This window comes from Branchiostoma lanceolatum, chromosome 4 (assembly GCF_035083965.1).
Source record: "Branchiostoma lanceolatum isolate klBraLanc5 chromosome 4, klBraLanc5.hap2, whole genome shotgun sequence".
NCBI lineage: Eukaryota > Metazoa > Chordata > Leptocardii > Amphioxiformes > Branchiostomatidae > Branchiostoma > Branchiostoma lanceolatum.
The window spans coordinates 14,650,528-14,674,468 of record NC_089725.1 but is presented as its reverse complement, the minus strand read 5'-3'; the positions used below and the strand labels follow the sequence as shown (position 1 = coordinate 14,674,468).

The 23,941-nt window shown below is 42.2% G+C and overlaps 1 protein-coding gene across 1 annotated transcript; it reads right to left on the bottom strand.

Annotated features, from left to right (window-relative positions):
* Window positions 1-262: 262 nt before the first annotated feature.
* Window positions 263-21,653, bottom strand: LOC136434199 (polycystin-1-like protein 2). The gene is made up of 32 exons (XM_066426967.1): window positions 21,639-21,653; window positions 21,040-21,082; window positions 20,856-20,895; window positions 20,079-20,257; window positions 19,642-19,812; window positions 18,871-19,133; window positions 18,390-18,503; window positions 17,891-18,091; window positions 17,270-17,413; window positions 16,765-16,870; window positions 16,471-16,574; window positions 15,427-15,681; window positions 14,917-15,048; window positions 11,700-11,862; window positions 11,093-11,284; window positions 10,329-10,489; window positions 9,665-9,895; window positions 9,129-9,299; window positions 8,520-8,680; window positions 8,247-8,384; window positions 7,747-7,897; window positions 7,276-7,440; window positions 6,627-6,839; window positions 6,243-6,363; window positions 5,661-5,893; window positions 5,226-5,367; window positions 4,380-5,005; window positions 3,934-4,132; window positions 3,289-3,489; window positions 2,886-3,045; window positions 1,171-1,349; window positions 263-666 (listed from the first exon to the last, which is right to left on the bottom strand). The coding sequence occupies exons 1-32, from the start codon at window positions 21,651-21,653 to the stop codon at window positions 572-574; spliced, it is 5,469 nt and encodes a 1,822-aa protein (XP_066283064.1). The 3' UTR covers window positions 263-571.
* Window positions 21,654-23,941: the final 2,288 nt, after the last annotated feature.

Here is a 23,941-nt window from a genome sequence, read left to right as displayed (position 1 = left end):
GAAAAGAATATACTGTAAGGGGTAAGCCACCATTGCACTGTAAAAAAATGCTATAACAGTTACTGTATTGTTGGGGTGAGGTACATTGGGCAAAACCAATACAACAAAACTGGTTCCCTGAAATCTATAAGGTAAAAGCTTGATCTTTGTATCTAACTTGCCATATAAGTAATATGTTCAATATCGGTATTCTTGCTTAAGTGTAGTTATGTATACGCTAAAAACTTTTTATATTGACTAACATTGTTTATGAATTTGGTCACATTAAGCACTAAGACCATAGATTTATCTATTAATGCAATCGCTATATACTTATTGCTGCTTAAAGGTTGTTAACAAGTTTTCTATTTCTTTTTGATTATTTTGCAGAACAATAACAGGATGATCACAACATTTTTATCAGAAATCCCAACCCTAGAAACTATAATACACCTGTTTTTACAAGTAGTTGAGATCCAGAATCACTGGATTTTGAAGGTAAGCTATGAGAGGGAGAACTGGCAATAAAAAAGGACATGCCATTCCTACTTTGTTAATTTGTACTAATGTGTTATCCAGTTGTCCTCTTAAACTATATAGAGTCCGCCTTCTGCAGCACCAGGTCCAGTTTTTCCTCCAGCTCTTTCAACTGCGCATCTATGTAGTCTGTATGCGTCTTGTCATCGACTAGAGAGGTGTAACAATCAGAATAGTTGGTCAATGGGATGCAGTACATACATTTACTTGACAGTTACTTTCAGGGTCCCAAAGATAGTTCATCAAATAGGACAGGGGATTCACTATAACTCAATAGACAGTGTTCTTAGATAAACACTTGAAAATTGTATGACACCAATATTTGGTTATGATTGTCACTGACGTCATAGTGAACATGGCGAACAATTTGGAACCCAGCACAACGGCTTGAGAAGAAGTGTATTTTACAAAAGCTGATCAAATAACAACAATAAACAATTGCCAAATTGTAATCGACAAAATACAAAATCATATATTTTTGTTCTATTGAGAATGAGACAATTCATTACACTGGGTCATCCAAAGCAGCTCTCGCTGGTAACGACTGACCCACAAAATACAGACGAAAATACAACGTGAACATGACCTACAATGAATGGAATATATGAACTAATGTCATAACCAACTACATGAAGATATGCACAGCCGGGTTACCTTTAGTAGCTCTTTGTCGAGTTTCGACTCCCAGGAACTGTAGGAATCTGTCTATCATGAACTCCCCCATGTCTGTGTCCCCGCCCAGGCCGCACGGATCCCGCTTGGACGTCCGCAGCTCATAGTCCAGGATGGACACGAACACGTTCAGGACGATGGTCATGGCGATGACCACGTAGCTGCAACCAGACCATCTTTAGACTATATGTTTAAACTTCTTCACACAACATCGCAGCCAATGTTGATACTTGATAAACAATTTAGACCAGTATACCCCCTTTCCACTGAGATGCGACCATTGAGCGACCAACTTTTCTCAAGTAGTTCAAACGAATTCCATTTATAAAGAAGTGTATTTTGTGTGTTTTGTTGGTTTTTGAACATACTTTGACATCATGGATCATGTTGATTTTATAAAATCATAGGCCATAAAAATGCAGTTTTTGTCGCTCAATGGTCTCAACGCTCAACCATCCCTTCCCTTGGTGCTGAAGGACCTTCCCCACCCTGTACTATCCTGTACCCTCCCTTCCCTTGGTGCTGAAGGACCATCCCCCACCCTGTACTATCCTGTACCATCCCTTCCCTTGGTGCTGAAGGGCCTCCCCCACCCTGTACTATCCTGTACCCTCCCTTCCCTTGGTGCTGAAGGACCATCCCCCACCCTGTACTATCCTGTACCATCCCTTCCCTTGGTGCTGAAGGACCTTCCCCCACCCTGTACTGTCCTGTACCCTCCCTTCCCTTGGTACTGAAGAAACTTCCCCCACCCTGTACTATCCTGTACCCTCCCTTCCCTTTGTACTGAATGACCTTCCCCACCCTGTACTATCCTGTACCATCCCTTCCCTTGGTGCTGAAGGACCTTCCCCACCCTGTGCTATCCTGTACCATCCCTTCCCTTGGTGCTGAAGGACCTTCCCCACCCTGTACTATCATGTACCCTCCCTTCCCTTGGTGCTGAAGGACCATCCCCCACCCTGTACTATCCTGTACCCTCCCTTCCCTTGGTGCTAAAGGACCATCCCCCACCCTGTACTATCCTGTACCCTCCCTTCCCTTGGTGCTGAAGGACCTTCCCCACCCTGTACTATCCTGTTCCATCCCTTCCCTTGGTGCTGAAGGACCTTCACCCACCCTGTACTATCCTGTACCCTCCCTTCCCTTGGTGCTGAAGGACCTTCCCCACCCTGTACTATCATGTACCCTCCCTTCCCTTGGTGCTGAAGGACCATCCCCCACCCTGTACTATCCTGTACCCTCCCTTCCCTTGGTGCTGAAGGACCATCCCCCACCCTGTACTATCCTGTACCCTCCCTTCCCTTGGTGCTGAAGGACCTTCCCCACCCTGTACTATCATGTACCCTCCCTTCCCTTGGTGCTGAAGGACCATCCCCCACCCTGTACTATCCTGTACCCTCCCTTCCCTTGGTGCTGAAGGACCTTTCCCCACCCTGTATCATCATGTAAGCTCCCATAGTTTTTGTCTCTCGACGGTCTATACCTAGTGGAAAGGGGTCTTTTTTTCAAATATTAGACTATCGTCGTGTCAAGGGGGCTACTAAGTAATGGAAACCATATGTCTGAATTGATCGATAGATAATCAAAATTCTATTGATCATGAATAGTCATCACCTTCTTTCACTACTTTGTTAAAAAGTGGCCATTTACATGTCAAATTTTTTTATTTTGTCAGTCAGTACACATTTTATTACCTGAAGAAGAACAGCCGTCCCACGACAGGATGACTCAGGATGATCCTGTGGTAGGAGACGGTCTCGAAGATCATGAGGAGCTGTGAGCGGACGGCTGAGGGGAGGCTGCTGTAGTCGCGGTTCCAACGTCCGAAAAGAAGGGCTCCAGCGGTACTGTATGCTAGGTACAGACAACATCAACATACAGCATAGGTAGCCAGGGTCCAGAAAACAGTGTCAAGCTGAAAACTTAAAGGTTTTGTCACTTTAAACATTGGAAAAGAAAAACTCCAACGGTACTGTTTGGTAGACACAGACAACGTCAACGAAGAAATGCACTAAAGAACTTTTCTTCCGTCTGAAATCTTAAAATAACTATGCAACTATTTAAATCAAATCATTATAAAGCTTAAAGGATGCGTACCGGTGATCAGAATGAATATGAGTAAAGCGAACATGGCGATCTTCCTGCCTGCACTGCTCAGTGTGTGGAACAGGGCTCCGATGAGACGGTTGAAGCCCAGCAGCTGCAGGAACTGTAAGGTCATGACGAAGACAAGGATGGCCAGGAACGAAGCGAAAACGTCCGAGTAGACGGCGATAGAACGGAAGCTGTGATAGCCACCTGTGGGAGAGAACGTGCTTTACACATATTACTGACTCAAATTATATAAAGATATACATGACATTGGAAAAGCCTTGATTCCTCAAACTACCGTAGAATTCAAAATACCACCTCCAATTTGCAGAAAATATGTATGTACATTTTACAGGCTGGAAAGGATTAAGGCTTCGTATCATGAGCAGTGATTTAGCTATACGACATCATAGTAAAGCCTGGGTTGCTAGTAACTATTACAAAGCTATGTAATACTTCATCCGTTGGAGATGGCTGCACAAGACCAGGGACAGTGGCTTGGGATTTATTTGCAGAACACTTGCAATGCAACTTGCAATGTTGCAAATAACCGAAACAGTATTTCCAGCTGCCCTGTTAGATGCATGTAAAAAGCACTTGATGATATAAATAAGGTGTGTTGAAGGGTATGTTAATTTATTTTCTACGTACCGTGAAGACTTTTCAGTGTGTCGACGTGGTGGTTACGAACTCCTTCCTTCACAGCAAACATGACGATGGCGACAACACAAAGCAGGAGGCGGAGGAATTCCAGAGTATTCCAAGGCTGGGAGAAATACTTCCTCTTCTGTTTCACCAGCTTCTTTCCCTCTCTGAACAGCGATAAGGCAAACAAGATGGCGAAGATAATCTGTAAAAGAGACAGACGAGGGCTGTATGACAACGCTATATCATTGAGCACGACAAAACACTTGCAATCAGACGTGAACAACGTGAGATGATTCTTAGTTTGCTTGAAAACCGAAAGCAAAAGCAAACTGTTGTGCTGTTTTGGTCGGGACGAACGTTATCTACCAGGTCTCTCTCCACTGTCCTTCTCTAAGTGATAGCTCATACAGATTATAATGCCCAATAGAGAGCTAGTCATGTATACGTACCTGAAACGCAATCGTCAGTTGTCCAGCGGTCCCCAGATAGGAGTACAACTTGAAGATGTGGATGTCTTTGGTGGTTACAGCCGTGCGACCGGATTGAAACTCGACTTGCAAGTCGATCACCGCAAACAGATCAGCGTTGGCATTGTAAGCGTTAATCTCCACAATAATAGCTTCTGTGAAGTCGTCTAGCCAGCCGTTCTCTTGCAGATGCTTCATGGTGATGACGGCATGACGAGGATCGTTGCCGATCTCGAACATGTAAGCCCCGTCGGTGTACGAGTCGACTTGCCCGCCGTAGCGGAAAGATGCTCCCGGTGTGAAGACCCAAGCAGATGCCATGGAGGCAGCGAAGCTTGTGTCATTTTTCCACTTTTCGTAGTAATCGTTCCATCTGCTAGAGAAGTCTACCACGTCTCCGAGTTTTCCGTACGGACGTCGTCGTGAGGTGACGTTGGCCAGGAATCTTAAAACTTCTCTGCGGGAATTCCTTCGCCACATCGGAATGTTAGTGACGTTTGTGTCCAATAGTGGTTGCCATCCGACCCCAAAATCTCCGTTTTCGTACTGCGTCAAGGAATAGTCCAGCTTACATACAGGAAGGGCCATGGTGTTTGAAATACAAGCACCTGTGATATTGATAAAAACATGATAAGTCCAACGGTTTTCCTGATACACGTAAGTATTAAGCAGTAGTAAACGTAGCAAGTTCGGGGAGATTTTGTCACTCTTTTTCTAGCCACTTTTAGGAGTTGTTATCACTTATTTCAATGCTTATGACGTTATAGCTGGCGTTTGATTGGTCGGTCGGCGCTGCCACTGGATATATGATCATGATCCTTCACGTACCTGGACGGCTTCTGAACTGTTTGAAGGCAGCCGCCCCGACTCTGTAGGATTGGTCGTCCAGAATGCTGCTCGCCGGTTGGACGAACAGAACCTTGAGCAGTTCGGTGTTGGCCCAGCGCCAGACGCCATCGACTGATTTCACCTGTCAATCAAATATCATGTACAGGTATGATTGAATTAACGCCATTTTAATGCTTGGAACTGATTCCATTCGAATCTATTGTGTGCTCCTGTTGAGACATTGCATGCTGATTTTGTTTTGTTTTGAAATACGTCATACGAATTCAAAACAAATGTGATATCTGTGAAAATAGCCAGAAAATCATTGACGATTTCATATCATGCTAAGTTCTTTGCCATAAGATACAGAGGCGACTATACAGTGCTCTAAGAAAACTGCGAAAAGTGCTCTAAGAAAACCGCGATTATTCTTACCATTTTGATAGGAGAAAACGTGTTTTTGAGAGCCTTATGCATGAAGTACCCGTGCATGGGAACACTGCTGAAGGCTAGATAGAAGACCACGGCGACGACCAGGAAGTGTTTGGTGACGTCCCACAGTATGGCGTTCATCCGGAGTTCCTTCAGCCGCCGGCTGCGAGCTGCCGCCAGATCAGCCTCTCTACTGGAGACGGAGGAGTTCGGCATCTTGGGGGCTTTCACGTCCTCTGTACCAAACAAGGAGCAAACGTTTATCAAGTTGTATTGAAATGTTGGACTGTTAACGATACAACGCCATTTCTGCTTTTCAACGTTGAAGGTCAAAACGTTTGGTGTTAGGTGTAACGGGTCGTCCACCTGACGCAATATATACCCAGCCACAACCGAGTGCCTGCGAAATCGGTGTGTAACATTGAAGGGTGGCAATGCAATATGTATGCAATGCATTGGTTACCGTGAAATTAAAACCTTGAGTAATACAAACCTGTAGCTTTTCTCTGGATTGAATACAGATTTAACAGTGTGTAATGTGCACCTTTTTGAAAAACAACAACAACAACAAGAACAACAACTTACTTGCATCTGCAGCAGGAGGCAGAAACTCCTCATCATCAGCTAGACCGCCGCTGGTCAGTGGATCTTCCTCCTTGCCGAACTTCTTGAATGTGATCGCAATGATGACAGCAAATATAATCACCTGCAAACGTTGCGGATAACAAGTCACATCATCAGGCGACTCTGAATGTCTATAACAAATTGTCAGATATAGATAACAGATACATGGCATATATGGAATGGCTAGTTAATCAAATCATCTTCACATCCGGCCTTTGCTTTTCACTGTAAGTCATAGAAGGAACTTCAAGAAAGCCTCCAAAAATTTACATTTGACAAGCTTTCGACAAAAATAGAACAAAGTCATACAGAGGTGTACAATTATGTTCTTCAATTAGAAACTACCTTGATCGGCTGGATAACCAGGACAGACTGGAAGATGGAGAACAGAATTGAAGTCAGCCACTCCCCCGACTTCTCCGCTCCCCACTCCATGCTGTAGAGGATGACGAAGAAGGCCGAGCCTGTTGCCGACAGGAAGACCAGAACCCAGCCGATGTACACACACCAGTGGGGCAGGCCCGACTGTTTCTGCTCTTGTAAACGGTCACGTTCAACCTGACAAAGAATTGAATGTACAGGCACGCTAATCAAACACGGGACTGGTTAAAAAAATGCTTTAAGGTAAAGGACGCAACATGTGAAGAAACTGTTTGAGACTGTATCCAAAGCAAATGTATACGGTTTCTATCAAGCTGTTACATATGATAGCATGAAATCCATTCTCTATGTTGTTGTTGTCCTTCTTGACAATATTTTTTTATCGTTTTCAAAATTTGGACAGTGTCAGTGGCTTGTAAGAATTAGATATAAGCAACATTTTGCTACGCTAAATACAGCCACTTTTGTTTTATCTCGACGACATGCTACAAGTAAGTTTTGATTCGCCAGTGAACATATCGGACTTAATGCCTTACCCTTGATGATATAATTACTTTATTGTATATGTACATTAGTAAAAAAATGATAAAAATACGAACAAAAACAGACCGACCTTATAAACGTCTTCTGTCCTAGAAGACGATTCTGTTCGCGGTTTCGGTCTTGACTTCCGGAAGACGTACACGATGACAAAGTTGACGGGAAACACGATGAGTGTGCTGGCAAAGCTGATCCATAGCTTGCTCGGAGTGAACACCAGGGGGCCCAACCGGTACACCTGGGGATAGAACAAGACATTTAGGTTGGGTTTACACACGCGTTTCAAGTTCACTCGGAGCACACTCCGAGTATGGTATGCTTGGAAATGCGTGTGTAAACCCAGCCATAGATAGGTCATGACATGCATACAGTCAAATGCTGTCTTGAAGCGTTACAACCGCCATAACCAACAAACTATTTACAATAAAATAATGCACGTGTATCCTTTGATCATTGATAACCATGAAACAGCATTAAGCTCGATACGTTTGGAAATACAACGAAGTACTAAAAAGTTAGTGACCAAAATTAGTACTGAACCCGCCTGTTGTTTGACGCTGTCGTCCGTCCGAAAGAACATGGCGTTGGCGATCATGGTGAGGAAGACCAAAGACAGGCAGCACGAGGCCCGCTGGACACGGCTGAAGTGACTCCGGGTGGGTCGGGAGGCCACCGAGAACCACAGGTGACCATCGCTATGAAGTATAATGTTTAAGAAAGTTTATGATTCACCAAAATAGTTACTGAAGCAACTGGATAAATTTTTGAAATAGTTTATGATCAACCAATAGCCACTGTTTTGGACCATCAAATTGTACGTCATTGAAGGTAGCTGTCATCTGTTATCTGCTCGAGCACTTTTGTACCAATGCAGTTTGACATATTTTTGTGAGATTAAAGGATGCAAATCATAACAGCTTACAATCGCAAGTTGACACTAAAGAATGAATATGACGCGATGTGGCTATATTCTTGCCTCTCACAATGTCATTTGGATGCTGAATAAAGGAGTAAGATTCCCTTCATTAGATTCTTGTTTCTTACCTTATGTCCTGGCGAGTCTTGGTTTGGAAAACTGATGAGAAGTTGGTGAGTTCATCTCGTCCGGCTGCGCTCAGGAAGCGGTCCACCTTCCCATCCTCCATCTCCACCACCAGCCAACGTTGGCAGAAGAACACGTACCTGAAATTCATCAACCCTTGTTATCCAAATACAAAAATGGCAAATATTATCTCTATTTACATATCTATGTTTATATATCTATAACATATACCTGAATATTGTAAGCTCATATGTTTAAGTTCCTTTTTTGCTCACCGAACGTTGCTTTGTAGGTCCTCAACAACAAGCCGATCTAGAAACCAACTCGCTCCTCCACCTTGCCCGGAGCTGTCGTGCCAAACGTGGATGTTGGTCAGATCTCCGAGGCTCTCAGGAGTGGACAGAAGGAATGTGGTCACACTGCCACGCCTGAAGATCTAATTTTTAAAAGAAAAAAGATGGAACAGACAAGGAATGGTGTTTGAATTTTTAAATTCAAACACCATTCCTTGTCTGTTCCATCTTTTTTTTTAAAAACTGAAAAGGATTTTGTTGCCAAAAATATATACATAAGGATGTTGACGGAAGAAAAATACACGATAAAAAAGGATGAAAGTTATATCTCCTAACAACCCTTCCTGTTACGCCTATTCCTGGCAATTAGTACATTTGTATCTTAAAGAGCATAACGTATTGATATGTTTCATTGACACAGCGGAATAACTTTGTAACGTCTTTTACAACTTCCGACACATGAAAAATTACAAACAATATTAGCTTACGCGTGTATCATATGAAATGAATATGTAACCATGCCGTCATTGTGCCTATCTATCTAGCATATGCTCGACGTATATTCGTGAAGATGTAACAATATTTGATAACCTGCTGTTGACATGCTGCTAGTGGTCTTGGCCCGGAATCGCCGTTTTCCCCATGTAGGATGATGCCGACTCTGGAGGAGGTCCCTGAGCCGGCCTTCATGCCCGTGTACACGGTGATCAGGTAGAAATGGGCGTCATAACGGCTGTTATCGGCGATGGGTAGAACTCCCCACTGTGGCAGAATGATATCTTACTACACACGGCCGCTATTGGTAAAGTGCCTGAGACACCAATGGTACCAAAATACAACATTTGCGTATTGCATTCACCATGATAAGTATCATTTGATGGTCATAGCTTTGTACAGACTTTTGTACAAAAATGACACTCTTCTGACGTTATTGAGCATCGAACCTTTCAAATCACATTCCCAAAACGTCATTGTTGCTGCCAGGAATTTCTTCAATAACGTCACAGTGACCACTGCTGCCGGGTTGGAATCTGGCACACCCGGATCGCGAAAAACGTACTTTTCAGACGCAGGCAAGTAACACGTAAATATGCAAACCAGTATAATACATCGAAGTACTTACGTACCTTGACTACATCGCGTTTGTCCGCCTTCATCGCAAAGAAGACGACAATGAAGTAGACCCCAAACATGACGATGACGGTGGAGAACACGGCGGCGTTGTCACTCAGGTTGGCGAACTTTGTGAACACCGTGCTGAAGTCAATGGTGTTGGGCGGGACGATGAAGTCTGCTCCGAACGATGTGAGATGTGTCGTCAGGCACTGGGTGTGACTTGCTGTAGTGTTCGGGCCGACCTGGGAATAAACATTTATCAATTTCTACACTTGTTGCAGGTTATCGTCGAGGGCTTGCCTTGCAGTGAGTCAGAACAAATACTCACGACGTAATTCCAGCGCAACAAGGGACGGTTCCCTACTCTTATCAATAATTGTGATTGGTTCTTTAACGTGCTGAAGCTGTGGATCTCCCTAAACACCGGTCATTCACACAACGTTCTATCAGAGAGACGTTCCTAACCGAAGCGAGGTACTCACCCGAGTCAAATGAGGAAAGGGATGAAAAGTGCCTTTCCGTCGAGCAGAACATTGAAACCTGCTGTTCGCAGAACATTGTATCTAATCCAGATACCGGAAGGAAAATATCCCTCATGCACAAAGCCATGTTGAATTATATTGTCGATCAAACTGCAAATCTTCAGGACCATGTAAGTACAGAATGTGCTCGTACCGTACAGCCGGATGGGTTCCACTTGTTCCCGGCCACGTTCCACCAGTTGCACCTGGGCGTGAGAATGGCCAGCTTGTACGTCTCGTTACGTCGCGCTGTCCTCAGTCTGGCCGTGACGTCAGCGTAGGACGCACCGGGGACGCTCTTGCACTCTGTTGGATCTGTAAGACACTCACGTGACTATGACGTGTGATTAGTGTCCACGATGTTGTATGTTAAACTCAGAAGCTACATATTTTCAATATGCTTATGTAGTTGCTGTTATATAATAATTGGTGAATTGCACGCCATTCAGCACCAAGGAAAGGGAAGGTACAAGATAGTACAGGGTGGAGAAGGCCCTTCAGCACCAAGGAAAGGATGCATACAAGAAACACAGGGTGGGGAAGGCCCTTCAGCACCAAGGAAAGACAGGGTAGGGGATAGTACAGGGTGGGGAAGGCCCTTCATCACCAAGGAAAGACAGGGTAGGGGATAGTACAGGGTGGGGAAGGTCTTTCAGCACCAAGGGAAGGGAGGGTACAGGATAGTACAGGGTAGGGAAGGTCATTCAGCACCAAGAAAAGGGAGTGTTTAGGATAGTACAGGGTGGAGGTGGTTATATGACAACGATGTATTATTTCCTGATTCTTCCAAGTTAGCCAACCAGTATAACTGCTATAACGGCATGCGGAAATACTCTAAGGGAACACTGACTTCTTGTTGGATACAAATAATACACGATGGTGATATCTTATTTATTTCTCGTGAACTATTGTACGTACCTAGCTCCTCCACCCCGATATAATACGTCCCGTTGACCTCGGGATAAGCCCGGGGAAATGTTGCCGTGACATCGCCGCCGGACAAGCCAGACAACCCGACCCTACACGCCGTCCGCAGCGGTGGTATGGTGGTGGTGAAGTTGTAGCTATCCGGTGTAGGGGGCTCGTTGTACTGCATGTATACCTGGTAACCTGATGTAATTATGAATGTACGGTAAAGTGGTCAAAATTACATAAATCTTTAAAATGCAATTTACCTTCTATGTTGTCCTTTGTCATGGTTTTGATTAGGTTGCTTACTCATATGAGATTGGTATCAGGAAACTGATTATAAGCTGTAATAGATGTATGTATAGATAGAAAACGTTTGTTGTTGAATACGTATCATACATATAAGCGATATGACCAGAGTTGACCAGACATTATGGAACTTGTGATATAGCTTTCTTCTGGGCTTCCTTGTATTTTCTTGGCTGGTCGTACTGTTTACATTACTTTCTGATCATATAGTGAACAAAACGGTATACTCTGCAAATAAAATATCAGTATACCGAAATATCGGTGAGGTACATAATTCTAAAACGTTATTGAAAAGTGAAATGCTGACCTATGACATGAGGAGGTGGTAGGACCATGACGACAATGGCTGTTGACATGGAGCTGTTCCCCACGTCCATCCTGTGGTACGACAGGCCGTTACTCGCGACAACAGAGTCGTTCATGAACACCACCTCGGGCGTGCCGGGCGTGTCGTAATTCTGGACGAAAAACTGGACAAAAATGGAATAGAATGGCCATGAGAATAGTAATACGTTGTTTCAAGTCATTCAACATCTGGTTTCCATTCTTCTCACAGCATAGCACAAAACACAACAAATAAATGATATATGTTTATATGCTGAAGAAAATCATACAGTATTAAAGTAAGAATCATGCACACGAAAAATCAGAATTAGCATTCTTTTATTTTTTTTATTCAAACATTTAAGCAGAAATACAGAGTGACAAAAGGGGGCGCACTCAAGTGCAAGACTTATTTTGGCGCTACCCCTTACATAAAAGAAACATACATAATTTTACAGAGAGAAATCAAGTACAAGTGAACAGCAAAGGAAAGTCACATCAGACAGAAAATAATACATTGTACTTAATATAACAAGAAAGGATAAGCGCAAGTCCAGTTTCCCACCCACTGATGAAATAGTTGGACACATTACAAAAAATGCCAGGACAACTGTGTTTTAAAAACGCTTAGTTGTAGTGATGAAGTTTTGGGTTGTTAATAGAATATTGGAGTTCACAACAGATGAATGTGAAGGACTACCACGGAGTAAAACGGAAACTTTAGCGTTGTCCGATAATGATGGGAAGTTAAGGGTGTGTCCTAAGAGCCTGGAGAGTTTGCCGAGGAGGGTTGAGCGTTGGGCATTGTACATAGGGCAGTGGAGTAAATAATGTGGTACTGTTTCGCGTTGGCACCCGCAGTTACATGCTGGGCTGTTTAGCAATCCTCGAGTAAAGAGACTGTGGTTTAGACTACAGGTGCCAATGCGAAGGCGTAATAGGTGAACACAGGAAAGGCGAGGGCCATGGCTAAAATAGTTGAGCTTAACAGGTCGTATGGTTTTTAGGAGAGCAGTTCGAAATTGACAGTAGTTTAAAGAGCGAGTTGACAAATCGAGGTTGTTCCAGTGGTGCGTCGAGTACGGAACAAAGGACCTGGCAAAACGATTTGTTGAATAATTTAGAGGTTTTAAGTTCATCCTATTACGCAATTCGTATGAACATGATGAGAGGATAGGTGTGGGTGCTAGTTGAGACAGGTAGTTTCGGGTTTGACCATTTACAATTTTATAGAACAAACATAATCTATGAAGGTGTCTTCTGTCTGACAGTGTTTCCCAACCAAGTTCGTTCCTAGTTGCCAAGTAAGAAGACCCCTTGATGGCGCCTGTTACAACAAGGGCACAGTGATATTGTATGCGTTCAATTTGCTCGGCTGTTGTACCGTGCCAAATGACGTCGCCGTACTCAAGACAGGGGCGTATATATGATTTAAATAAAGTTTCGAGGATATGACGAGGCAGTTTGAATTTTAGGCCGCTAAAGAGATCAATACTTTTGGATACCTTGGTTATAATGTAATTAGTGTGGGAATTCCAGGACATGTTGGAGCTCAGTATAACTCCAATATGTTTATGGATATCGACTGACTTTATCACACTATTGTTAAGAAAGAGGGGTGGGTGAACAAGGGGATCTCTTTTGGCTGAGAAGCACATTTCTTCTGATTTTTTTGGATTTAGCTCCATGAGCCACTGGGTGGCCCAAGCATGAATTCTGGACAGGTCGGCGTTTAAACAGGCAGCAGAATCAAAAGGGTTGTCTACAATTTGAAGAAGGGAGCTGTCCATGCAAATAGGAATGGGAGGGAAATAAGGTCATTTACAATGTCATTTATATAAACGAGAAAGAATAATGGGCCTAATATTGACCCCTGTGGAACACCAGCGTTGGTCATGTCCCAGGCAGAAGACTGGCCGTCAATGACTACACGCTGTGACCTGTTTCTTAGATAACTGTCAATCCAATTAATGAGTGGTCCTTCTATACCATTTCTTTGTAGCTTAAAGATAAGTCCTGAATGCCACACCCTGTCGAAAGCGCGCGAAAAATCAAGAAATACTGCTCGAACGTCTTTACCTGACTCTAAAGATTTTAGTATGGTGTGTGTGAAGTACACCAGCTGGCAGACTGTGGAGTCTCCTTTAATGAAACCTGACTGAAGACGATATAAAAGATTATTACAGATCAAGTGATTGTATAGGTGTTTGTAAACTATTTTTTCGAGTACTTTGGACAGGGTGGGGAGAAGTGATATGGGACGGTAGTTGGATTTGTCTTGTGGGTCACCTTTTTTAAAAATGGGTATAACGTTTACGTATTTCCAAATATCAGGAAATATGCCATGGCAGAGTGAAAGATTGAAAACGAAAGATATTTTATCAGCAATGAAAGGCGTGATGATTTTGAGAAAATGGTTATCGATGTGGTCATACCCGTGGGCCTTGCCGGTATCCAGGTTTTTAACAAACAATAAAACTTCTTCAGGGGAAGTTGTAATGTGTAGGAGCCGACTGGATGTGAGATATTGAAAAGCTGGGAGAGAGGCATGGGAATCATCAATGGTTGATTGAGATGTAAAATATTTATTTAAAATTGTTGCCTTTTCGTGCTCGTCGAAAATATAGGAACTACCCTCTTTAAGAGGGGGGATGGAAGAAATAACTTTAGGTCTATAAAAATACTTGACGACATGCCACCATTTTTTACTGGAAGTAGATGGGTCATTAAGCGAATGTATAAGGCGTTCGTAGTAGTTGGTTTTGTTTTGTGAAATGAGATTGGTGAGCCTGTTGCGTACCTTTCGGTATGCAGCCCAATTTGCATTTGTGTTAAGACGCCGAGCCTGTTTGTGAAATTTATCCCCTGAACGCATGAGTTTGCGAACTTCAGAAGTAATCCAGGGTTTGTCTTTGGGTCTGATTAATATTTTTTTGCTGGGGACGCACTGATGTTTAGCCTCTAGGATAAGCTCAGATAATTTTGTCGCGGATGAGTCGACTGAAGCACAGAGAAAGAATTAACATTTGTAGCAGGTTATAGCTGAGATGTCTTTGTGACTAGGTCTAGGAACAAACAGTAACAAATATGGTGACATCTAGCTTAGAAAAAGAATAGGGAAGTAATAACCAGCGATCAAGTATAATGCCAACCGGACGATGATATATTGCGACTGTGAGAGGGGTTTGACGTAACTTTACCTGTAGCGGCTCCTGTGTGTCTTCTACAGGGAGAGGCTGTCCTGCGTCGTCGTAGAAGTCCAGGGAGACCACGGATGACCGTGTATCTGTGTCGTTGTCCCAGATGAACGGATTTCGTGAAAATGCCATGAACTGAGGTGAAATTATACAGCCATAAGTTCGACACTTATTACATGCCTAAGCCAGAAAAAGTCAAATAAATTTGAGTTCATAGCTATAGAGTAATCGAAGATAAAATGCATAGTTTTACCCATAACAGACTACCAAATGTATACTTGGTGAGCAACAGGTAAACAATGTGTGTGCCTTCGTACATGGTGCATAGTTCCACTCATACAGACATTTGTAAGAAACGTTTGCACGAATATATATCGTTATGTGCCTGCATTAGATTACTAACAACTTCAATTGCAACTTCAACGTCAAGTTCGTAGCTAATCACGCGCTTTAACCTGCATTGTCAACAACGCACAACAACAACAATAACAACAACAACAACAACATGCTCACCCTCGAATCCACCACGTCAGCATTGTTGCCCGACGACTGGAAGACGATGTCTGGTTCGGGCACTGTAACGAAGCCTTCCGATCTTTGCCGACTGAACTCGCCCTCCTGCACACGGTCCTTGGCATGTCGCTGGTAGATGACTGTTGCAGCCGCAGACCTGATGACCGCAGGAGGCGAGCTGGTCGTGGTGTTATGTAGAAGTGTGCGGAGGGATATTTCCGTCGTGGCGAAGAAATAGCCCATGACTGCCTGAGCCTAGATTGCGAAGAAAACACACTTGATATTCTAATATCTAAGATTTCTCTTATTGTCTTAATTCTTCAACGTTCCTTCTTTTGATAAACCACAAACCTGGGTAGCTTAATATATAAAGCCTTTGTTAAAGAAACACACATAGTTGAGAGAAGTCTTTAGAGTTCTAGATGCGCCAATGTGCGTTAAAAAGTGTTATTTACATATTGTTGTCACAATAGAGATTAAGTCGAATTCCCCACATTGTACCATCCTGTACCATCCCCTCCCTTGGTGTTGAAGGGCCTTCACCCTGTACTATCCTGTACTCTCCCTTCCCTTGGTGCTGAAGGAACTTCCCCTTTACTATCATGTACTCTCCTTTCCCTTGGTGCTGAAGGGCCTTCCCCACCCTGTACTATCCTGTACCCTCCCCTTCCTTGGTGCTGAAGGGCCTTCACCCAGTACTATCTATCATGTACTCTCCCTTCCCTTGGTGCTGAAGGGCCTTCCCCCACCCTGTGCTATCCTGTACCCTCCCTTTCCTTGGTGCTGAAGGACCTTCCCCACCCTGTGATAACCTGTACCCTCCCTTTGCTTGGTGCTGAAGGACCATTACCCACCCTGAACTATCTTTTACCCTAACTTCCCTTGATGCTGAAGGGCTTTCACCCTGTACTATCCTGTACCCTCCCTTCCCTTGGTGCTGAAGGGCCTTCCCCCACCTTGTACAACCCTGTGTCCTCCCTTCCGGTACACAATACAGATGCATGTTTCGTCTTGCGTGAAAAGACATAAAGAGATAGTCCGTACCTTTGTCTGCTCGGCTGCCCCATACGTCTGAGGACCCCAAGTCGTTTTCGTCGGTGACTGACTAAGAGCGCTGTTCAGAGCCGAACCTAGTCCTTCGTGGATAACTGCAATGAACGGCAACAGAAAAAAGTAGCAAGAGATGTCATGATTGACACAGTCTCTAACATACAAATTTGATACTCGTCCTTAATACCTTAAGAAGTCACCCGGCCAAATTTAGGCAAATGCATGCAAAAGTAGATGTCTAGATTACTATGATACAAAATCTGAATATGTTGGAAATGCACAACAAACCTGTTGATACAGATAGCAGGACATCGCGATCTATTGGCTGTCTGCCGAACAAGGTTATGTTGTAGAGAGCTAGCCCAGCGTTGTACATGGCTTCAACAAGGAGGACCTATCAGACATACATATATTGGCAAGGTGTAAGGTAGACAATATACATATTTGAAATGCATAACAAAAGCGCTAAGTCACATAGTATAGTGTACATTTTTACAACGAAACAAAAAAATATACTGATTCTATCATTTGGCCTACAACCGTTACATACAAAGATGGAGAAATGTAAAATCGCATATATACTGTCTCTTATTGGTTGAATTGCTTAATTTGATTGACCGGTTGCAGCTATCCTTTTTTTCGGCAGTAAAGACACGCTACCGACCATGCATCAAGCAACGGAAATATAAAAGAATGTCCTCATTAGGATTGAAAGAACTGTCCCCCGTCACAGCAATATTCGCAATTAATCATCAGGATAATCTAAATAAAAAGAAATCAAATGTAGTTGCACCTCAGTGCCAGTGGTCACCAGATCTCCCGTACCAAACAGCGTCATGAGTGCCTCTGATGCCTGTTCAATCTGGTTCAGACTGGTCAGGCTCGACATGTGACCCGACAGCAGCTCGATATGTGTGGATCTTACAAACTTCTGAAGCTGTTGAGAAATGAAGCAAATCCCACGGATATGAGGTTATTCATTAATAGCACGTACACAAGACAAGACTACTGTTACATAGTAATGTTTATCGAAAAAAGCAGAACAGTAATGTTTTTTTCGATCCTCTTTTGATATATCATGGGCTCAATGACGGTGGACTCATAATATATATGTATACGCATGATACAAATAATTCAAACAGCTAGATAAGGTCTCTAAGAGTGTAAAGCGTTCCAGGCAGCATTGGAAAATGTCTTGTAACTATACATGTGAACTGTGAATAGTTCAGTACGTGCGAAGACTCAATCAAATTTGTGCAATTTGTGCAAAGTAACGCTGCAAGATAAACAAGATCACAAAGAAAACCATAACTTCAGGCACTGCAAATAAGGCAATTTGGAATGAGTAGAATAAATTTTTCATTTGTTCTCTATTGCTGCTACTTCAGTTCAAACTCAAGTCAGCATGACAAACCTCAAGTTCATCTGTTGATCGTAATGATAGAAGTCTCAGTAGCTCGGCGGTGGTTGAGGCGGAGTTCCAGTCTTTATCAAAGACGTTCCTGGAGGAGGATCTGTACGGAGGCGGTGTGGAGGACGAGCCGACGGCGCTTCGGGCCCGCTGCAACAGAGCACCGAAGCCTTGTTGTATCAGGGCGGTCGCCATATCCGCACCCTGTAGTAAAAAAAAAGTTTCATAGTGAATGTAATAAAGTATGGATGTAGTTCAGAGGTGAGATATATTTGGCTTTTCGTCAATTGCTGAAATTCAAGAAGACAACATGTGCACAAGGAAGCAACTACAGTTACTAAATGTAACTATATGAATTGACAGTGAATGGCAATAAGAATCTGTGGTAAAAACGTGTGAAAACTAAGGGAAGAAGACGTTTCAATGAGATTCCAATGGAAACAATCTTCTCTGATATCTATGCAAGAAAGTTAGGTAGAAAACGTTGTAATTTTGTACATACCGACACGGAGATATATTCCAGATCCTCTGCGATGTCAGTTAACAAAGTGAGGGCTGAGGAATAGTCACGGTTGGATAGGCTAGTTTCCAGCTGATTCGATGACGTCAGGACTTTCTGCCACATCCCAATTGGTTTATCAGGTGGAAGCACCTAATTGGTAAAAATTAGCGATCGATCCATCTATCAATCAACCTATAAACCCACAAATCAATAATATAATCAATCAATCAATCAACCAACCAACAAACCAAACAAACAAACAACAAGTGTAGGAGTCCCTTAAGTAATCGGATGGCACCCAGACTATAAAGACGACGTTTCTTAATATTTCTTCATTTCCATCTTGGAAATCAAAGTTCTCTAACCTTCCCTCTTACGTTTAAGTACATGTATATTGTAGTATATTGCCTACCAACTACAACATGCGTATCTTAACAGTATTTTCAACAATGCATGGTGCCTGAGTTATTGCTTTACTTACTGTAACGTCGACACTGCACAGCGCTACTGACTCGTCATCACCGACTGCCAGCACGCTGACGGGTACGACAAAGCTGTCAGCCGAACTGCCTGCTAAGATACTCGCAGTCTCAATAGAATTGGATCTTGAATTTTGAACTATAGTTGATATCTCTGTTGTAACTGTATAAGTCACGGGGTGTGCTTGTAGATTAACTTGATGTTCGCTGCGTGGTTCCACCTCTACTGAACCTGTGATAGTGAAGCTTGTCTGTCCCGAAAAACCTTGAATGAGGAGATAAAACTCATTAAATCTGCAATACCAAAAATATACAACCACAAACCCTGCAGCCAGGATATCCCTTCTGCAGAAGAAAAGACAAACTAATATGACGTGAATATCTTAGTGTCATATCAAATGGCAAAGTATCATTTAACACCCTCATTTCCCGTGTGTTTTATGATGGCAAGAAACGAGTCATAGGCATTCCATACAACTTTAACATATGATCTCCACTTAGGACCACCAACCAGGTGCATTTACTTAATTTATTGGTAAAGCCTTAGGCACTCTGCATACAGATGAAGTTGTGGGGTTATTTTGTTGGTCTTTTGATTTGAGGTTATTTCTACGTTTCTGTAGTGGTGAGCCACATGTAACCTTTCATTAGAAGCTGGTGAATATTTAGAAAAGTTGCACTACAACAACAAAAAACATAAGTGATGCAGAAAAACGTAAAACACTGATCCAGATCCTTACATCTGCTTGCAGATTAGATAGGTAATAGACTACCTATGGTTGGGGCAGCGGTGCAGGACATGTTGTACTTGTACGATGTAGCAGCCTCGTACTCGAAGGAAGCTGCTGGTCTTCGATCGTTGGGCACGGCGTCCACAATCCACTTGTACCTTTTACCGGCCTGAAGGTTTCCGGCCATTATCCCGAGGCTGTAAGGATCTAAACCTGAACATTGAAACAACATCAGAGGCCTTCATGACGAATGAATGGTCTTCTCTTGCTACTTAAAAAGACAGCATCATAAACAATATTTAGGCACTGCTCCTAAACACAACGTTGAAAAATACTATAAAGATAATAAGAAAACATCATAAACTTGACACAACCGACATTGTAGTCGAGAACAAGAATAAAACAAGCTTGAGTGACTTAATAGTAAAAGTACGAATGCAGTTGGTGTCAATTACAACTCCACAGGAGAAATACCTTACCTGGGACTTGCATGGAGGACAGATCGGAGATCTCCCGGCTCGTGTCGGTTCTCAAGTCTGTCTCGAACATGTGCCAGACGAACGTCAGCTCTCTGATGGGGTCCCGACAGTCGTTACACACAGCCTGGATCCCGAACACTGCCGCCTCATCCACCAGGGAACCGCAGTTACGGACACACCTGGGAGATGCGAAGATTAAGTACGTTACGTGTTTGTATGGATGATATCCGTATATTGTTTCACACAGTATGCAGCGAGACCTGTTTTATTTAAGTGCTTAGATATGTGATCATAGAAAGGACTTGAAAAATTGTAATAGTAGATAGGTGGTCGCTATAGATAGGATCCATAATGCTCAGGTAAAAATGATATAGGGGACCACCAAAAAGTGGCCACGATATCCAGGTAGTCGTTATGCAGAGGTGGCAACAAGAATACTATTAGCCTGATTAAATCGTTTATTTTCTAAAGAATGAAGTCAAACAAACTGATTACGAGGAAAACCAGATACCATTTGTCGTTATAAAGATAATTGTTAATACATTTATCACCCAAAACTGTACCCCAAGCAATGTTTCATTTGCGGCATGCATACCGTACAGACAACAGCAATATTTGAATATTCATTACTATCATCATCATTATGCATTTTACTGCAGCTGTGAAAACTGTGACGCATTTGAAAATACTGTAAATTATGGACTACATATAAACTTCTACACTTCTGAAATACATAACTATTCTAAGATATTAAAGAGACACGGAATCATAACTCACGTAAATGTGATGCTTGGGTAGCCTGAGACGATGTTTGTCCCTTTGGAATAACATGCATATGGTTAAGCAGCTGATTAATAACAAGTAATAGAATTTTGAGTTCAATGTAAAGGACGCAATCTGAAGAAAGTGTTCCAAACGTTTAGCATCTTACACAAGAAACATCACGCATTACCAGTCCTACCTTTTAAGATTGTCAATGATAAGACAAGGAGCCAGACGTTAACCTGAAAATGATGGAAAGGGCACGTAAGCAGTAAATAGGTGCTTGTGATTGCCAAACAAATCTACACATCTTTAGATCGAAGAATGCCTTTTGTTGAATAGACAAATATACACAGAAAAGAGTTCTTGTTTGTTGGTATGGTTTCAACCTTACAGTGTAAATTACACATCTTCAGAGCTTGGAAAGTTTACTATAAATTTTAGTATGCCAAACAATAAAGTCTATATTTTTGTTCTTTCACATCTGCCACTTTGAAAGACTTCGCTCAGGCCTCGTATTTCATTTTTCAAACAAGTAGTTCCGATACACATCGCAAAAAAAGATTACGATAAGAAAAAGGCCACCTAAGACATAAGTCATAATCATGGTCCATTTTCATTTCGCAAATTACGGCATATCTTTGCTCATTTTGCAGCTTCTCTTCACGGTATACAGTATGGTTGGAAATCTTTTTGAAGGAAACGGTCGAAAAGTGATACTCGCGCGGATGTCATTCATATGACTAAGTCAGTGTGTCATGACGAATGCACTAGACTATAATAGCACAGGTTACTTGCCTTCGTGGTTTCCATGGTAAAAGGAGGGGCGAGATGTAAGTACAGACCTTGGGGTAAAACAAAATTATTATATTGAACGGATATTTTGAAAACAAAACTTAGCTGTTCCTTTTCATTGTTCTCCTTATCAGAGAGAAATACTCGACGCTACAAAGTCAACTTCAACAACAAACTTCAACTCCAAAACAAGGAAATTGCAACCAAGCTTTACTGTAAGTTAAACGAAGAGAAACTCTTCTTCGCATGATCATGAGACAAGCGAAAATAGCGCGAAGGAAGATTTTTTGTTTGTTTCTAGAAGAACATGCAGCAAAATCTGCCACATGAAGAGAAATATCATAGTATTACGAGGCAACAAAAACGGAGAAGATATAGCTCTATAATTTTCTACATTGAATTTTAGAGACAAAAATACAGCATAACGAGAAAGAACACCAAAATAGCAGTATATATCGCGGCTTCAGATAGCAATTTATGAAACACATTTGAATTGAAAAGTTCAATATCAGAAACATATTTGAATTGAAAAAAATGGATAAAAGACAAGTGAATGTACATGGACAGATCTGGAATAAAAGATAAATCTAATAGCAAACTAATATCATAAACAGAAGCAGCTATCTCACAAAAGGTATTTGGAGATATCACAGCTACGGTGTTAGATAGAGAATAGTTATCCGAAGGAGATCGCACCCACCTTTCACAATTTCAGCTCGATCGACACTTGGACGTTTGATATGTACGAGCAAGTGTCGAGCTCTCTCCGGTGCTGTCGGCACTGACTTCACTCTACTTTTATACCTCACCCTGTCAGTTCACAGCTGATCAGTTCAAGATGCCATAATCTTCACATTCACAACTCAAGATAAATGAACAATGACTGTCATAGCGTGAGAAACAAGAAGTTAAAGCGACAGAATTGTAAAAATGTTGAACTTGGCAGTGTCACGACCTAACGATTGTGCAATTCAATAAAAAATGAACGTGCGATCAAACGATCAGAAGGAAAATTGGTTACAGTGAAACATTTGATGTCGATGAATATTGTATGAGACACATAAGAGAATTATGTACGGCTGTTGTTAGTCTATGGTGGTATTTAGATTGTCTGGTGTTCGTGGAGAAACACATGTTAAGCAAATGAGCACTTGGGTTGCTCAAAGTAGGTAGTTTTATTCGAATAACTCTCATGCATCATGAATCAGAAAATACAGATATTGAATATTTTCATCTATTTCTTTTATATTTCCATTTTATTATGGTTTATTTCATTTGATTTTTCATTTCATTTTGTACATTTGCTGCACATCGCGTGACATCCTCGTGTGATGCATGTAGTATTGCAAGCAATTTCCACAGTAAGGGATCTTGTAAAGGGTAATGGACGTCCTTCAACATTATGTTTTTTTGTGGCAGCAACATGTTCAATGGACAGTGGAGATAGCACAGCTTCCGGTCCATTCATCATTGGAACGCATCTGATGTGCCAAGTATGTGTAGTCTAACTGCTTAGCAACAGTTGATTTGTGGAGTTTTCTCGTGCAAGCTTAAGAGTTTAGCAAAATGCATGTACTGTTGTTAAATTGTAAACTGGGTGAAATATGCCGAAATATGTTTTTTTTTTCCGTTCCTTTTATCATCGTTTAAATGGTATATTTTATGTTTGACATAGTTTGTTCCACTTGAGTCATCTGTAGACGAAATTGCAGCCATAAAATAGGCCAGACGCTGTCATTACGGATAGGCGTTTCGCTACGAAGTCACGCAAAGACAATTTGTACGTTATTAAGGAAAGCTGTAAACTGGGATAAAGACAAAACGACTTGGGGATGTTATTGTTGATATGGCAACTTCGTTTAAACATACTGTAGCAGTTGAAGACGTAAGTTGGTCTTAAGTTAACTTCAAACCTCTGTGTTTGTTTTAAGTGAATATCTTGAAGTACTAATCTGTTAGAATTATATTGTAAGACGTATATCTAATATGGCAGTGCTTGTGCCATAGGCTAGTGAACGTCCATATAAGTCACAAATTCGAAAGGACAGAAATTATCTTTTTTTTCCTAATCACAGCCTAGAGTATTCACTTCGCAAAACTTCAGGTCACCACGGCACATGTACCTTCAATTGGCAAGCAGGCTGCAAGGATGAAGGTTTTCTTGCATTTACTGCACTGCGTTTTCCACAATCGAGCGAAGTGAGGGCGTTTTTGCATCAACCTTAAATACATAAACCCATCCACATTAAGGACTCTGTTCCCTTCAATAAAAGAGTTTAGGTCTGTAAATAGACCAAAAAGATTCT